Source organism: Perissodus microlepis, chromosome 18 (genome assembly GCF_051167445.1).
Source record: "Perissodus microlepis isolate ML-2025 ecotype Zambia chromosome 18, ASM5116744v1, whole genome shotgun sequence".
Lineage (NCBI taxonomy): Eukaryota > Metazoa > Chordata > Actinopteri > Cichliformes > Cichlidae > Perissodus > Perissodus microlepis.
In genome coordinates, this window is record NC_140478.1 from 31935721 (window position 1) to 31952379 (window position 16659).

Here is a 16659-nt window from a genome sequence, read left to right on the forward strand (position 1 = left end):
ATTTGATTTTGTGATTCTCAATTTTGTTTTTGTGCTTCTTAATTTGATTTTGTGATTCTCAGTTTTGTTTTTGTGCTTCTTAATTTGATTTTGTGATTCTCAGTATTGTTTTTGTGCTTCTCAATTTTGTTTTGTGATTCTCCATTTGTTTTTGTGCTTCTCAATTTTGTTTTTGTGCTTCTCAGTTTTGTTTTTGTGCTTCTCAATTTTGTTTTTGTGATTCTCCATTTTGTTTTGTGATTCTCCATTTGTTTTTGTGATTCTCCATTTGTTTTTGTGTTTCTCAATTTTGTTTTTGTGATTCTCAGTATTGTTTTTGTGCTTCTCAATTTTGTTTTTGTGTTTCTCAATTTTGTTGTTGTGTTTAGCAATTTGTTGGTGTGATTTGCACTTCAGGGCCACCGTATGAAGCTCTACTTGGAACCTTGTTAAGATCCAACCATGCGAAATATGATTTTTTTGCCATATTTCAAATGGCCTAAAACTTTTGATCAGGACTGTACAACCTAAAAATAACAGCAATTTGTTTTCGTCAGCCACATACATCACAGTGGAACAAGTGGCTTCGCACATGCGCGATTCATTTGCAGTCTGGATGCAGTGGGGTAAAAATCATCTGTTCCATTATCCACTCTGTCACCAATTATGAGAGGCAACAGCCTTAAAAAGTTCCAGTTTTGTTCGTGCTGAGAATTTGTTGAGGACTGACCTCACACAGCTTTGAAGAGGTGTCAGAGTCAGAGTATTTAAACTGTTTAATGCTCCGATTCAGAATAGAGTGGGTGAACCATTCTTTTTTTTTTTTTTTTTTCACAAAAAAATTTAAGAAACAGCACAACATCATATGACAAAATACCATAAAAATCTTGTGTCCTAATCAAAATGGCAAACCTGGCTGACAGATGTGAAAATATTTTAAACAGTTGAAAACTGACTCAAACTTTACTCCTTCTATATCTGGTGTACCTTCAGTCTTGAGGTGTTGAACAGGAGAGTTGTACATCTCTATGGTGTATTCTACTCCACACTGATTTGGATAACCACCCTGAAAAACAGATTGCGTCATTAAACAGTATCTACAGAAATGTTGTGTACGACTAAAGCAGAAGCCACCAGTGCAATGTGAGCCCAAATTATCTACAGCATGCAAAACATGGTTCCTTTAACTACAGTTTTATCTATTTATTTCCATAACCTAAAGGATTAACAACTTCAAAGGCATCGTGGTATAGCAGTAGTTTGAAACATAATGGATTTTGGTTAAAAAAATACTACTTTTGAATGTCTTACCATCACTAATGTCACACAGTACATCTGATGAAGACTCAGCTAATTGCTCACCTGTTACACATATCTGGATCCCTTGACCGCCTCACAAAGCTTGGAAATACCCTCATCAGATAATGTTGTGAGGTTTAGTGAGCTTATTCAGAGTATATGACTGACCCAACTCATATATTTTTTTTAAATTTCCTCTACAATGGTCAGGATGGCAGAAGCAGGTTGCAATGAAATACATAACCCCTCAGTGACTTCACTGACTTGGCACAGAAATCAAAAAGAAACATTGTCTTTAGCTGCTCCTGGTAAATTAAACTGGCTTTTGTTTCACAGTAAAGCTAGCTAAAATCTTCAACCTGCTGCATTAGCATGAACTTTCCAGAAAACTAAACAGGACTGAAAGCGAAGCCTGTGACAGAGGAACGCTTTCAATGCTACAAGAAAACTGACCAAGCGAACTATGGTTACAGCTGATATACATTTCAAGTCTAATGACATACTTACATTGAAAGAGAAGGTTGTTGGTTCGGGGCAGGGTGCTGGGGGCACTCCTTTGCTGAGCAGAGTCAGTCTGGACCGTTAGAAGTGGCGCTATCTTCTTCTTCGTTGGTTTGGCGAAATACATGCTTCCAAGGAGTATTAGTGCCCTCTGCTGTTGCAGTACCTCACAGTCAGACAGCTATTTCTGACAACATAGTACCCTCCTCGTCTAAGTTATATATATATATATATATATATATATATATATATATGTGTGTGTGTGTGCGTATGTATGTGTGTGACGGTTTAGACACGTGATGCATTGTCTCCCAAACGCGCATGGACTTTAAGGAAACTGATTGTTACAGCTTTTATAATACATTCGTTGACTGCTCTTGACCTTGCAAACTACACCAATTTATTAACATTTCATTATTTTTTTTGTATTTCATTTTGATCAATTAATTTTAATTTCAGCAGGTGGTATCACACTCAAACAGATTGAACACGGACCGAGCAGTGGTAAATCCATGATTTAAACCTCCATATGCCCCAAAATATTTTTTTTCATTGTAAAAAGCTGTGTTATACTTGGTGAGACTCTAGAACTTAAAGAAATACACATATTTTTTTATTATTAGTAATTGTTTGTATGTACTGTTAACATATACTGTTTTATCAAACAGCCTGAGGTTGTTAATATTAAAAAAAAAATCACCGTAATTTTCACAATAATTCTAACAATGTTTTTACATTTTGTTAAAATTAAAAGTACGGTATGTTTTAGGTAATTAATATACAGTTGTAAATCGTAAATTCAAATGAAAAAAGCAGGAAAGATTGTTATTCATACAGAGTTATTATGTAAATTGTAAGGTGGTTAATTGTAAAAAATGTTACAGATTTTTCCTGTTGTTTTCAAAGACAATGTGCCATATTACAGTACATTAATATATTTTCAACATATTAGCAGTGTAAAAGTAAAAGCAAATCACCGTTTTTCAATTTACAGAAATCTAATGTACATATTACAATCAATTACTCTTTTTGATTTAATGGTAATTTACCGTTGCCATTTTACAGTTATTAACTGTAATTTTTATGTACATTTCTTACAGTGCAGTTTAGTACTGTAATTTGCATGTAATTGTGGGAAAATTCCATGAGATTACATTATTTTTACGGTAACTCACCGTACTCATGGAAACAGCTGTAAAATACAGCAAATGTAACAATTGGTGATGTTACTGAGATTATACTATTACACCATCCGGATTTCTGTTGTTTTCTACTGTAGATCTAAGAGTAATTACTTAAATCCTCATTCAGAGTGTATTACTATAAAATGCGATTCACTGTGAAAGTAGTACAATATACAGCATAATTTTTAACTTAAGGAGTAAGTTGCAGCCACACTAAAATTTAATTCCTTGAACTGAATGGAACCTCATATATTAATAAATGTATTTGTTTTTTCAAACAACGTGAAACATTATTAGTACTATTAATTAATAGTATACTTGTAAGGTTAGTATTTTGATAGAGTCAAGTATATTTTAATTATACTCTTGTAGACATTATGACATTATGCTAGTACAATTATGGTGAACAAAAAGTACATCTAAAAGTTAATTTCAAGAATACTGTTGTGCACTAAAACGGGGGCCAATATAGTCCCAAGAAGCATTATTAGTACACGTACTAGGTAAGGTTGGGAAATATAATTGAAGTATGCTTATTTTTTGTATGGCCAGCAACAAAAACTAATGGCTACATTTAGAGTAATGTTTAAAAATGACTTCATTTAGCAGGATGTTCCTTTTTTCTCTCTTCTTATTCTTTCTTATACTGGACCTTCATTTGGTTTGTATAAGGTGGTACTTTTTAAGACACCTCTGCCTAACTACAGTGAACTAACCTAATAATATGCTCTGGTCATCATTTTACACAAGTTAAGGTGTCACATCCATGAAACCTACACCACTAACGAGCATCAGTCCTACAACTTCACTCTCAAAATTAATAAATTCTGGGACAAGCAGAAACTGTATTTTTAGCGGTGCATTTTGTTGCAGGCCAGACTGCTATTAAATGCACTCTCCTGAAGAAATAATTCCTTTGTAGCACCACTTCGTCTTGGTTCAGAAGAGATGTCCTGGATATACGTGATAATGTAACACGGGTGTTTATGTTTGTTCATGTTTAGCGCGTTGGGTTGTTTTTTTAAAGCGATTGTTATGTTTTTAAAGCTTTGTAATGCAACAGGTGCGATAGCCGACACCACACCTTCACCTGACGTACAACGTGACGTATGACGTACACGTCGGGTATTCACTTTCAAAACAACAATGGGGATAGAAAATAGAAAATATTGCTCGAGGTGGTTAATGCTCCTTTCGCTGGTTGCCAACCACCATTAAATAACAACAAGAAGAAAATATTGATCTGCTTCTCTTAGTTTTGCACGTTTAAGCCGCAATTCAGACTCAAACAAAGCTGCAAAGCAGGAGAACAACATGGCCATCAACTATTCTGTGCCACAGATCCAGTTCGCTGCAGCACAGAGTGATGATGAGACCATTAACATGTGCAACTTAGAAGTAGTCAGAGGTAACTGGATGTTCAATCGGGTTAAATGCAAGGTTGATCGGATTATAGCTGAAGATCATATGCTATTCGTGATAACTCTGCTAGACTCCAAATTGCTCGTCCATGCAGGAGTATCTCAAAATTAAATGAAACCACTTAACACTTTTTCCCTAAAACGGACTGATATGGGACACATTAAAGTTGGATTGACACCAGATAATCAGTCTGAAGGTAAGTGTTTTTTTCACTTATTTGAAAGAAGTCCGAAATGTGTTCTTATTACTGTTTGTTTTGACTTTTAAGCTACCCTACCAGGATATTTTCATTCAAATGCTAAGACAAAATGTCAATATCTATGAATGTGGAGACTCAAAAGACTAGTTAGGTAATAGTTGCCGATGGATTTATGAGACTTGATAGAAACTTGGACGTTTGCAACAGGTGAATCGGTGAACTACCGAGGTTGCGCCCAAATGCTTAAAGCTGTTAGCTGGTCAGTGTTTTCAGGTGTGCTTGTACTACCTGTACGGTACGGAGTGCTGACTAAGTCATGTTAAACCCCTTAAAGCGGCGAGCTCAAATATCTTTTCATTTTTGTGCACTGCTCTCTTGTCGGCACACATTTTCTGTTTATTGAAGCCTTTTGTGAATAATTTTGATCATGTAAAAACTGGGAATTGTTCCCTATTGACAATACTCTTATTTTTTGCATTGCATATGTCATTTAGGAAAGGTAATTGGTCACTGAACTTTTTGCAACTATGTGTATTTCTAAATTTTGTGGCTTCAGTGCACGCAAATATATATTGTTCAGTTTGCATGTTAAAAGCCACAAACATGTAGCTAACTATAGGCTTTCCTGTGGAACTGAGAACTGTCCTGCCACGTTCAGAACATTTTCTGCCTTCATTCACATATGCCTAGGAATCACAGAACAAGAAGGGAGACCACCGAGGAGGAGTTTTATAAGTTCACTGGTGACCTCGGCTGTCAAGTTCCTGGATGTGGGCATGCTGCACAAAACTTCACAGCTCTTTGTGCCCCTATCAGATTTCATATCAAAGATGGGGGGGGAAAGTATTATGTCCATCTGAAGGTTGCTCTAAATACTTCAGTGTCCGAACATCATTTTCCAGCCATATTTCTCGAAAACATAAGTAGACAGTTCAGCAGTCAAGGCAACAAGAAATTGGGGGATTTGCCATAATACAAGGACAGGACACAGTTAATCTATTAGAAGACAGTCGACTTTGTGTCATTTAAAAATGCAGGCTAAAATGCTCTTGCCAACCAGCACTATACAGAGCATCATAGAGGAATTTCAGGATCTTTGCAGCTGTGCAATGCACGAAACAAAAGTAGACACTGAATCTAACACCATCTCTCTTTTTTCCAGATGGCAGACCAAATAATTTGAATGACACCATTACTCTGGAGCTTGTGAAAGATTTCCACTCCAACTGTCGCATGCAATCACAAGAGGAGACAGAGGTCATCCAGAGGACAGGAGAAGTATGGTTAGAATTGTTGTGGAGGCCATGCAAGTTAACTAAACGTGCATCTTATGAAGAGGTTGCTAAGATCATTGTAAACAGATACCCTCAAACATTTGCAGATTTTACTGAAAAGGGAGAAAGACTGGGCTGTGGACATTATTCACTACTAAGAAGCATCAAATCTAGAGTTGAACATGTTAATCGAGATAATACAACACATAGACTTCGTCAAACAAAGAGAACCAGGAATGAGGAAGACTGTAGTCCCAACAGTAATGCAACCTCACATAAAAAAGTTAGATGTCTTGTTGATAGCTATGGTTGTATAAATTGGCAGCCAGTTGAACTTCCTGAGGGGGAAACGCCAGCTTCTTTAGAGGAAAAGAAACACATCTTGTTAACAATTTTTAATTCAGAAGGACCTGGAGCTGTGGAGAGACCTGATGTGGATGACTTCATGTGCCTCACATATATTTCTCAGCGGCAGCTTATCAACAGTTGTCCCTCACTTTCAGTAGCTGAAATTCAGGAGCAGTGGCCATTCTTGTTTACTCGGAAAGGTCTTTTGAACCACTTTTACAAACTCACAGGCATCGATATCAGTGAGCGCTTAGGTCAGGCCCTCATAACCAAAGGTGGAAGGATTATTAACTATTTCTCCACCCAGAAGCTCAAATGGAACCTTGGTATAAGGACACTCATCCAGCAGATAGAAAGTGAGGGAGTTTTGACCAACAACAAGGTTGGCACAGCAGCCATACTTCTCATGATGAAGTATTACAAGGAAGATGAAGACTCCCTCTTTGTCTTAGCAGATGTGAGCTTCTTTCATACAGCTCTATGTTTAATGCTGTTGCTTGCTGTCCTGTTATATTTTTTATTTGTTACATAAAATGTCTTGGTCCTCTTTCTGGCAGGAAACATCTACCAGGATGTCCCTTGAAGCAGAGAGCAACCTGCCCATCACCCCAAGGCTGATTATGCTTGGTAAGAAGTCATTTATGAAATAGAGCTGATTAGACCACATTATAATTTCTGTTTGGCACAGGAGCTTTTCGGGGACACAGGTATCCAGTCTCTGTTTTGTTAGCTCAAATTTCTGTAATTTCCTTTATAAACCAAGGTTGTTGGACATGTGTCTCAGTGAATCCAGCAAAGTAACAATATCAAATTTCACATTACATATTACTGATCAACATACTAGTCTAGCTACACCAACAGTAGAAATACTGAAGTCAATACTGTAAAGTTTAACAGCAGCACAAACTATAAACTCCAAAATAACCATACAGTTGATTCATCTCCGGTAATTTGATTGGGCTGACTCTTTGTTAGGTGTGTTTAATGTGCAGAATAATTCCCAATTATGTACAATTATAATATGTTAAAACGGACTTATGTACATAAGGCCATTAATAATTAACTGTACATAGCTATTTGCTTTATGACTATCTAGACAGTGTGAAGAAGTGAAGTATTGAAATTATTTTATGTTGCATAATGACAACATGTTGCCCCTATACATTTAAGGACAAAGTTCAATGACCGCTACCTGCTGGATGGTGAGTGCAGAGGGGCGTGTAATTGTTGAGCTGGACAGAGAGAACATCTTTGCTGATGCAATGTCAGTCTTCTTTGGTTCATTCTATGTATTGAACCTGGAATACCAGGAGTCAGCGTGTGCAACATTGGAACTAATTCAGAGGTATGTTTGAACAGTTAGCTAATAGTGATAGATGATGAATAAATTATCCCTAAGTAACTCATTATTTCAAATCACAACTCAATGTTACTGTATGTTACTATTTATTATGGCATGTTTTAAGGTTTTTTGTAAGGATAAACCCCGAAGAGGGAACAAAATGTACCTCCAAGGTTGGGACAAGCAGAAGGACGGGGACCACTGTGAAGCGAAAGGTTGTTCACATTAACCCTCATGTCACAACTTTCCTCCAGCAGCTTACTGAATTTGAGTGGAGAACTTCAAATTAGGTAACTGTTTTTGCCATTTTTAGTGAATTTCTTGTATAATTTAAGTGACCAATGTGCTGTTACCCATGTCTCCACAGATGATCCATGGCTCATGCTTTCTGGACATTTACACAAGACGAACAACAATGAAGACAAGCGCTCTCGCCATCTTGCAAGACGCTGTCTCTGTCCAATAGGTTTTTTGAGTGCAACAGTTTTGATTTTTTTTCCTTCTTTTACCCGTTTGTTAAAAATTTTTCAGCTACTTACACTTTAATTGTCACATGTATTGGCTCACCCTACAAATCAATGAACTCAGTCCACAAAGCAAGATCAGGGTTCAGTGCAGGTCAGTCAGGTTCCTTCACACCACACACGCTCATCCATGTCCTTGTGGACCCTGCTTTGTGCATTGATTTGGTGGTGTGAGCCAGTATTTTGGACAAAGTGTATATAAAGGCAGACGTGTGGGGCTTGATATTATATTCATTACAATTCAGTTTATTTGTATGGTGCCAGCAAAATGAATGCCAAGGAACTTCACATTGTAGGTTTAAGACCCTACAAAATATAACTAAGAAAACCCTCCAGTCTCTTACAGTATGTTACTGTTAACTGAAATTACGGTAAATTACGACCTGTTAAACAGTAAATGACCGCCTGTTGGGACACGGTGTCCTCTAGCAGAGATTAATATTTTTGGTACTGATGATGTGTGATAATGGTAAGTTACTGGTTAATATATTGCAGTTTATTACCTTGCAGCGGGCTTACAGTGACATACTGTGAATAAACGGTAGTATACCAATTTCTTAATCACAGTATGATGTTACTTTGTTGACGTAATTTACGACATAACGACATAACGGTATCTCACTGGCGTCACTGTCGCCAGTGAGATACCGTAAAAAAGGCTACGGTGCGTTACCATAATTTGTCCAAGAGTATTATACCACACCAGCAAAAAACGGTATCATCCTGCAGAACGGTAAGCTACCGTAACACGGCGTCACGGTATGACGCTGGCAACAGTGACGCCAGTATGTTACCGTAAAGTGGCGATGAAAAGTCTAACAGTGTGGTAAAGACAAAGGCAGCAAATATATTTCAGATGCTACAAAATTAGTGCAAGAGCAGAAGATACCAAAGAGTGATACTTTAGATCTGCTGCTCTTTGTGATGAGGTTGGAAAGTAGAATTGTGTTTGTAACTGATGATAATGGTGAGTTATTAACAACACAAGGAGTCTGAAGTTTAGACAGAAGAAGGATCATTTCAGTCTGCCTCTGATGCGTACAAAGCTGCCTTAGGCTTACAGTACAGTAACTAACCAATAAGCCATCTTATGATAACCAACGTAACAGAACAACAGAATACAGAACTTAAACTAAAATTTATGATTCACGTTTTCTTTCCCTAAAACACTGACCCTAAACTGATATCCTACTCTTTTAGTCCCTCTTTAAACTCTGGCACTCGCCTGGTTTTTTTTCTGGTGTTTGTTTGTTTGTTGGGGAGTCGCAGTATTTCTTATATTTTGATCATTTAAATCATGTGATTCTTTTAGAAGACATTTTTAAAAATGTCTTCTAAAAGAAATTCTCCTGCTATTCTCCTTATTAAATGTGAGAAAACCACCATGGAAATCTGCATCTGTAAATCTGTAATTGTAATATCTTTGTCTGACATGGGTCTCTCTTGTAAATGATGCATTGAGTCTCAATGTGACCTGTATACATAAATGTAAATAAATAAAATAAAACAAAACATTTGGTCTTCATTGAAACTGACATACACGGTGTATTTCATTGAGGTCAGTGGAAACCATAATCATTACGTTAATTATTATTAATTAATGACACTGCTAGTACCAGGTGTCCACAGATTTTGGAGCTCTGTTGCATGAATGAATATTTGCTTTTGGGGGCGGGGGAGTATAAAATCTTAAAAAATCCACAGTAGAAGAAAAAAAAGTTTTAAAACAGGACCACAGTGAAAGTTTAAAAATAACAGGATCCATTTTTACCTTCCAGCACTTCAAGTCTGGCACTGACGCTGACCTCGCCTGCACTATTACTGGCACTGCAATTGTAAATGGCTGCATCTCTGTATACGCGCAGCGGCTGGATCCGCAGCACCGACCCCAAACCTCCATCAAATTCAATCACCTAGAAGAGCCACAATAAACGGGAGGAGAGTTATTTTTCAAGGCTTCTTTTTCTTTTCAAAAACGTTCGCTTCATTACAAGATTTCAATAAAATCCAGTCGTCCTTGCAGACTACACAGAGCTTTGTCTTTCTTATGTCAAAGTAATTAAATAAATGTTTATAATAAATAAATAAACAGCGTGATTCACTGTGGGGGCTCTGTGAATTCGTTTTTATGCTTAGCAATGTTAGAGTCATGCATCAGCACCCACCTCAAAGCGCTGGCTGCTGATCTTCTTGCCTATCTTGAACCAGGTGATTGTGGGTTTTGGCTCTCCTCTGGCCTGGCACACAAATGAAGCAACTCCACCCGAGATGCCCGTCTGATTCACAGGAAATGTGATGAAACTTGGAGGGCCTGATGAAGATGACGTGACAGGACAAATAAGTTACTGACATGGAGGTTCAGACTGATGGGAGACCTTATCTGTGGGTGTCACTATTCTCCACACACAGGACACCTGAGAAAACCCAGAGAAGCGCTGCTGCTTCACCTGCAGCTCAGTCATGAGACACACGTCCGGTCTGTGTGTTAGTGTCACATTCTTGTCTTTGTTTTGACACAGTGTTTAAACCAAAACAAAGTTTAACATTAAACTTTTTAACATTAAAAATGTTTTGTATAACGATGAAACACAATTTTGTGTGATCAGGTAACTGACTGAGCATCTCCCAAATTTAGGAAAAGGCCACTACTATGTTATAATGCTGCACTATCTCAGAGACACCTCCAGCTCTTTAGAGTGTTACAGGACATCATGACTGTGCACATGACAACACAGTCTGTGATTCATTGTCTGTGATGCTCCTGTTGTCCTGCAGCAATGCTGAAACCAGGACAGTGTAGAAGGTTTGAGTGAGTGCTCTGCTGCAGAGCTCTCTAACTAAGTTCATTTTGAAGGCTTTTACCTTAAATGCTTACACTGAGCTTCAGCCAGAGGCTTACCTCGGCTTTTCTGCAAGTTAAAAGCCAGACTGAAAAAGAAAACAAAACAGAAATAGAAAAAAACACAACGAAAAGGAACACAAACTGAAGTGTTTCTGGGGACACAATAACCTGACGGACCAGACCTGGATATGACAAACTAACAGTAACCGGCTAACAGCAAGCATGCATATGTGCATTATATGAATCTTTTCTCCTCATAACACTAATGAACCGTCTTCTTCTCCTGAACGAGTCTCAGTGCGGTCCTTTGTATGTTTTGGTGCCAGTTCAGGGTCTGCCGGTGTGTAGACCGGGTCCTTGGAAGACCACGAAGGCCAGAAGTGAGAGGCTGTGAAATCGGACAATCTAGCCCATAATGCGCTGCCCAGTGTGCCTAGCAACACATCATCCACTAGAAACATTTAAAACTGCATTGTTTGATAGAAATGAAGGAGAAAATCTTAATTTGATCTTATTTTTCATTTGCTTTGATTTCGCACTGGTATTTGATGTATCTGAGGCACACAGACAGTCATTTTAAGATTAGCTAGTAAACAGTGCGCTAATATACTTCATGAGACCAACGACCAACAAATTCGGTATTATAATGTGAATGTTTGTCCAAAATGTCATTTATTGTATTATTAAATTAAATTAATTTAATTTAAAAAACTACAGCAGTTAAATTTAACAGGAAACAATCAAGGTGAAATTATTTCTATTTCATATCAATTTAAGTTTTGATCTCAAAGACAAATATTTCTACATCACTACATTTGTCTGAGAGCTGACTTATAGGAGCACAAAGAAAACTCGTGTATGCACATACATCCATTATGTTTCTTTATTAAATAAAATGCTGAGCTGTTTGATTTTATCCATAAATTAAATGATTATTGAAAAAACAATGAATGAATGTTGATATTTTAAAACTTGAAGCACCATCCAAATGCAGGTCACACAGGTCACTCTGACACACACAGAGCACATGTGACATGTGACCGTAGAAGAGCAGAATGACACAGCGTGAGGTCAAAGGTCGCAGTGAGTTTGTCTCCGAACAAACAACATCCTGTATACAGACACATTGATCAAAGAAAGTATGGAAACAAAATATAAGCACATCTAAATATGGAACTGTTTGTCAAACATGATTTGGACACAAATTGGGAAATAATTGGCGTTTCAAATTTACATTATGAACGAACGAGCTTCAGGTGAACTGCCTGTTTTTGTTGAACTTGTACATTCAATAGAACAGCTGGTATCAGACTCTTCTGCACTCTATGTTTTTGCCCAGTGTTTGGGTTCTAAGTACATTTTAAAAAACCTAAATCAACATCTTTTTAGTCTAAAGAAGTTTAGGAAATCCTTTTAAATGTATGACCTGACACCTTAGACACCACAAAAGACAACACAATACATGCTTGGAGCAGTTTCCATAGTCAGGTGGGAAACAGGAGGGGTTGGGCTCTTAATTATATTACAGTGACCCTATGACATCACTATAGGTGAGGTCCCCAACCCCGTCCCCACAGGGCGGTGCTGCCTGGCTGTTTCTGACACCCAGAGGTACCACAAAAGTAAAAGTCTAATGGAGCGCTTTCTGCTGTGCAGTGTGAGTCTGTTCTACACACTCCATGGCATGAAGGTTTGTTCTCTTCATGTAATCAGTCAAAGTGCAACAAATTAGTGCAATAAGTTGAACATTAAATATCTATATCATTCCTTTAAATGAACAGAGCTCCTTGAAATCTGCTGCAGGTGAGCCACTGATCACTGCACTAATTACAGCATAAAATGCACTTTGTGTCAAAATACTCATGAAGCATAATGTTTTATTGGATGATGATAAAGCTAAGGTGTAAATGAGGACACTTACTCTCTGCCAGAGACGAGAACAGCATGCAGCTGAGTGAAAACAGGACCAGAAGCCCACCTCGGGGCAGATGGGACCCTGCCAGGTGAATATTACACACCATGTTCCGCTGGACACGTCCCACTTTGTCAAGGTCAAAGACAAACACCTGAGACAGCAAACACATGCAGAAGAGAGGTACAGAGACATCAGCAATCAAACTTACCACATCTCTGCACACAGGCTGCTCAAAACATTAAGGGAGGAGCCAGAGAGTTGATTCTGTTCTAACTTCTATTCTGTATGTTGTGTTTTCAGTGGGAGAAACATTTAACTCACCTATGTGACTTCTTCAGCTTGAGACACTGAAAACGCAACATCAACGTGCAAAGAATCATCTTTCTCTGCTTTCCTTCCCTCTGTGACTGAGCATGTGTCAGGACACTGAGGCAAGCATCAGTTCAGAGACATAAACCACTATGAATCCGTTTCAGCTGCATTGGTGCAAATTAGGGCAACAACATGTATACTGAGAAGACAAGAGCAAGGCAAAGCCCCATAATGGTAACGCTCTACTCTTATCCCTCCTGCTGACTTTTCTCTGGTTTACTTTTTGTTATTGTCCTCCTCTCTGCTGATGGCATGAGACAGTATCTGCAGCAGATTCAAGCTCCACAGGTTTTCTGCAGGGAGGAAGAGGAGGAGCGTTGCCAGAGCCCTACAAAGTGACCTCCACCTACAGAAGCTACTGAGGCATGTTTCTGAGGGTACTCAGGTCTATACTCAGCACATGTGACAGACATGAAGGAGTCTGGAGGCACAAACATGACCAGTTTGGTGATGGTCAGTGATGGCCTGGGGAAAGGAATGGTTGTGGTTGTGTGGAAGAAGATCTCAGAGCATCTTTGTGACCTCAAAGAGTGAAATGGAAATCAGTGATATTGATTCTGACTATATATTTCTTCCATTTGTGTAAATTTTGGACTCTGTTCTCTCATTGATCACACTCAGCATACCATCAGGTGTCTCACTCTCTGTGCAGGTGGAGAGAGCAGAGCTGTCACGATGCCAGAAATGTGGTAATCACAGAATTACACAATACACCAAACCTGACTTTCACATGATGATCACAGGTACATAAGCATCAGGTTATTTAAGTCTTTTTAAATCACTGCTGCATTTATTTCAATATTTTCTCTATCAATAATTTTGTGGCAGAAACATTTTTGTCACGTGGTTAAAAAATTGTTTAACACAAAAAGAGAAGTTTTACATTTTCTGATTATAATTTGGGACACAGATGTTGAAATAATGCGGATACTGGTCAAAGCAGCTGTTTCTTTCTGTAAAACCAAACACACAGAAACTATCATATAACACTGTCAGCTGTGATTATGCTAGAAACTGCCAACACGTGTTCATCCACACTGTGATTGTTCGGTTATTAAAATGTTAAAGTTAACATTTTCCTGTTAGTAAAAGTTCTGGTTATAAACGCGTCATGTGTTTGATCCAAGGGCGTAGATTTGGTTTTGGCATTGGTGGGGACGGATGAGTCAACCACCGAACCCTGACCCCTTTCTTTTTTTTTTTTTGACTTTGCTTCTTGATAAAAAAAAGGAGAAATATACTTGCCTACATATGCTATTCTACATGCTTTTAAACCATTTAAAATTACAATTCATAGTTTTATATGTCAATTATATAATGTTAAATTACTATTAAACAAATGACTGACTAAGTATTTTAGGCTTTAGTTTACTTCAGCCATATTCCATTTAAATCAGGTATCATACAAAAATAAAAACAGCTTCAAATACAGTCATGACAATAAAAGAATATGACTTTAAGGACTTAACAACATTACTTCAGTTATAGTACACCAACATCTCTGATACATTAGCACTAAGGAAACACTGAATGATCTGGTGGTTTATGTCCATCTAAGATGACCACAAAGTAAAAGATCTCTCAGCAAAATTATGCAACATTTTAGGCACTGTTGCCCCGATCAGATCAGTGAGCTTTTTATTCTAAACATGAACTACTGGTGTCCCACACAACAACTCAATGTCCACTATGTGAAGGAGCCACACACAGGCCTGCTCCTCTCACTAACTGAGATAAACTGCTGGCATATTGGTTTTACATCTATACTGTCCAGTCTCTGCTGGTGGACATACAGCAGCATTGTTTAATCTCATTTGACTCATTGTTGACCTTAGCCATGTTTTTAGTCTTCTGAGAGCACTGAAGCTTCTTTCAGCCTCAGTACCTGCGTTTTATCCTCAGATTAAAATTATTATTCTGTGCTTGCTTTGCCTCACCTTTGGCCCTGGCTCCTCCCCTCTGACTGCACTAGGACATATTGCCACCTGATAAAATAACACATGGATTCATGCCATATAAAAAGTGAGACATGCCAATTCAGATTCTTTGTCAAATATACACTAATGAATCAATTTACATCAGCAGCCTAACAACTGTCATGATAATAAATACTAGTTAATCTATAGCAGCAAATCATCAGTCCTGTGACCTCGCCTCTTCACCTCTGAGCTACAACATGGCAGAGCTGCCTCTGTCACCTGATGAATAACGGTGAGACATTCCACATACATGCAGTCACACATGTGCTTCAAATACAGTCATGAACAACCAGCTCATCATCCAATTCCACCTGTGATCTTGTGTCACCATTACTCTCTGAGCTTTGTGTTGGTTCTTCTGTCACCTGACAAACAGGACATACATGACAATAAGAATAAAATGTGGAGCTGCTTCAGTGTTTCTGTCACTTTGTGCAGATCTTGACTCATCAGTAATGTTTGTAGGCTGAGTGCATTTTTAAAACAATTTGTGCAAACTGCACTACAAGGTGGGATATTTGCAAAATCAAGATTACCTCATGATATTTTGTCTCAAAAATGAACCCTATGAATATGTCAGTACCATTAGGATGAAATTATTGTGTCACCAACATTTTAACGTTAGACATATAATTCTAACAGCCTCTGTAAACTAATATCCTGGCTGCTCGAGGCTGCCGTTTTCTCTGACAGTTTCAATCAAAATTAGAAATGCTGCTCTGAGACTGAGAGAACTAATAGTGCTGCCTGTTGTGCAGTTAGTTTCCAAAACACGTTATTAATGGGTACATACAATTTTAGACTGATGTGGGCCAAAGCCTAGAATAGCCTGTAACGTTATTAAGACGGACACATTTTATGAGTTAACTTGACTTTAAGTAACTTACAGGTTTCTTTGAAAAACACTTTCTTATATCCAGGTTCTTCCTCTTTGCTGCCGTCCTCCTCTCCTCCTCGCAGCGCAGGTTTGCCGCTGCTAAAACTAAACAGAGCTCCCTGAAAGGCACAGCCAATCACATTGGCCATATTTGTCACATGACGTAGGACTCCAGTAGAGAACGTGATTTAACTCTGTCTGCACCGCTGGGTGAATGAGACGCTGACAGATTTGTTTTTCTTTATTCGAAGAGATCAAATTATTGGTGGGGACAATTCAATAATCGCCGGATATTGGTGGGGACATGTCCCTTCCGTCCATGCCAAATCTACGCCCTTGGTTTGATCCCAGATGAGAAGCTGTATATGTTTAGAAAAGCATAAAGCATGTTAACAGTTTAAATCATTTTATAAATATTTGCATGTAAAACAAACAAATGTCAACATTGTATATAAATACAAAACTAAACTCGATGAGAACATTCAGGAACGATAACGGTGAACTTACTGAATCTCCTTTTTGTCTCCTTCTCTCAAAGTGTTTCGTTCTTTATTTATTTTTCAAGCAGTCCAACAACCTACTTTATGTAGTTAACAGCAAAC

General features: G+C 38.1%; 1 protein-coding gene and 1 pseudogene across 3 annotated transcripts in view; one reads left to right on the top strand and one right to left on the bottom strand.

Annotated features, from left to right (window-relative positions):
• LOC146368590 (receptor-type tyrosine-protein phosphatase F-like) overlaps window positions 1-16659 on the bottom strand; it is a 53426-nt gene extending 36767 nt beyond the window's left edge. For 2 of the 3 annotated variants that reach the window (XM_084912281.1, XM_084912279.1), the window contains exons 1-5: window positions 16565-16659; window positions 16068-16416; window positions 12836-12980; window positions 10238-10383; window positions 9844-9985 (exon numbers count right to left, since the gene is read on the bottom strand). In XM_084912281.1, coding sequence (XP_084768407.1) covers window positions 9844-9985; window positions 10238-10383; window positions 12836-12935 — 388 coding nt within the window. In that variant the 5' untranslated portion in view covers window positions 12936-12980; window positions 16068-16416; window positions 16565-16659. The remainder of the gene's footprint in view (window positions 1-9843; window positions 9986-10237; window positions 10384-12835; window positions 12981-16067; window positions 16417-16564) is intronic. The other variant, XM_084912280.1, reaches the window with a different exon arrangement.
• On the top strand, window positions 4278-6856 carry LOC146368593 (uncharacterized; annotated as a pseudogene).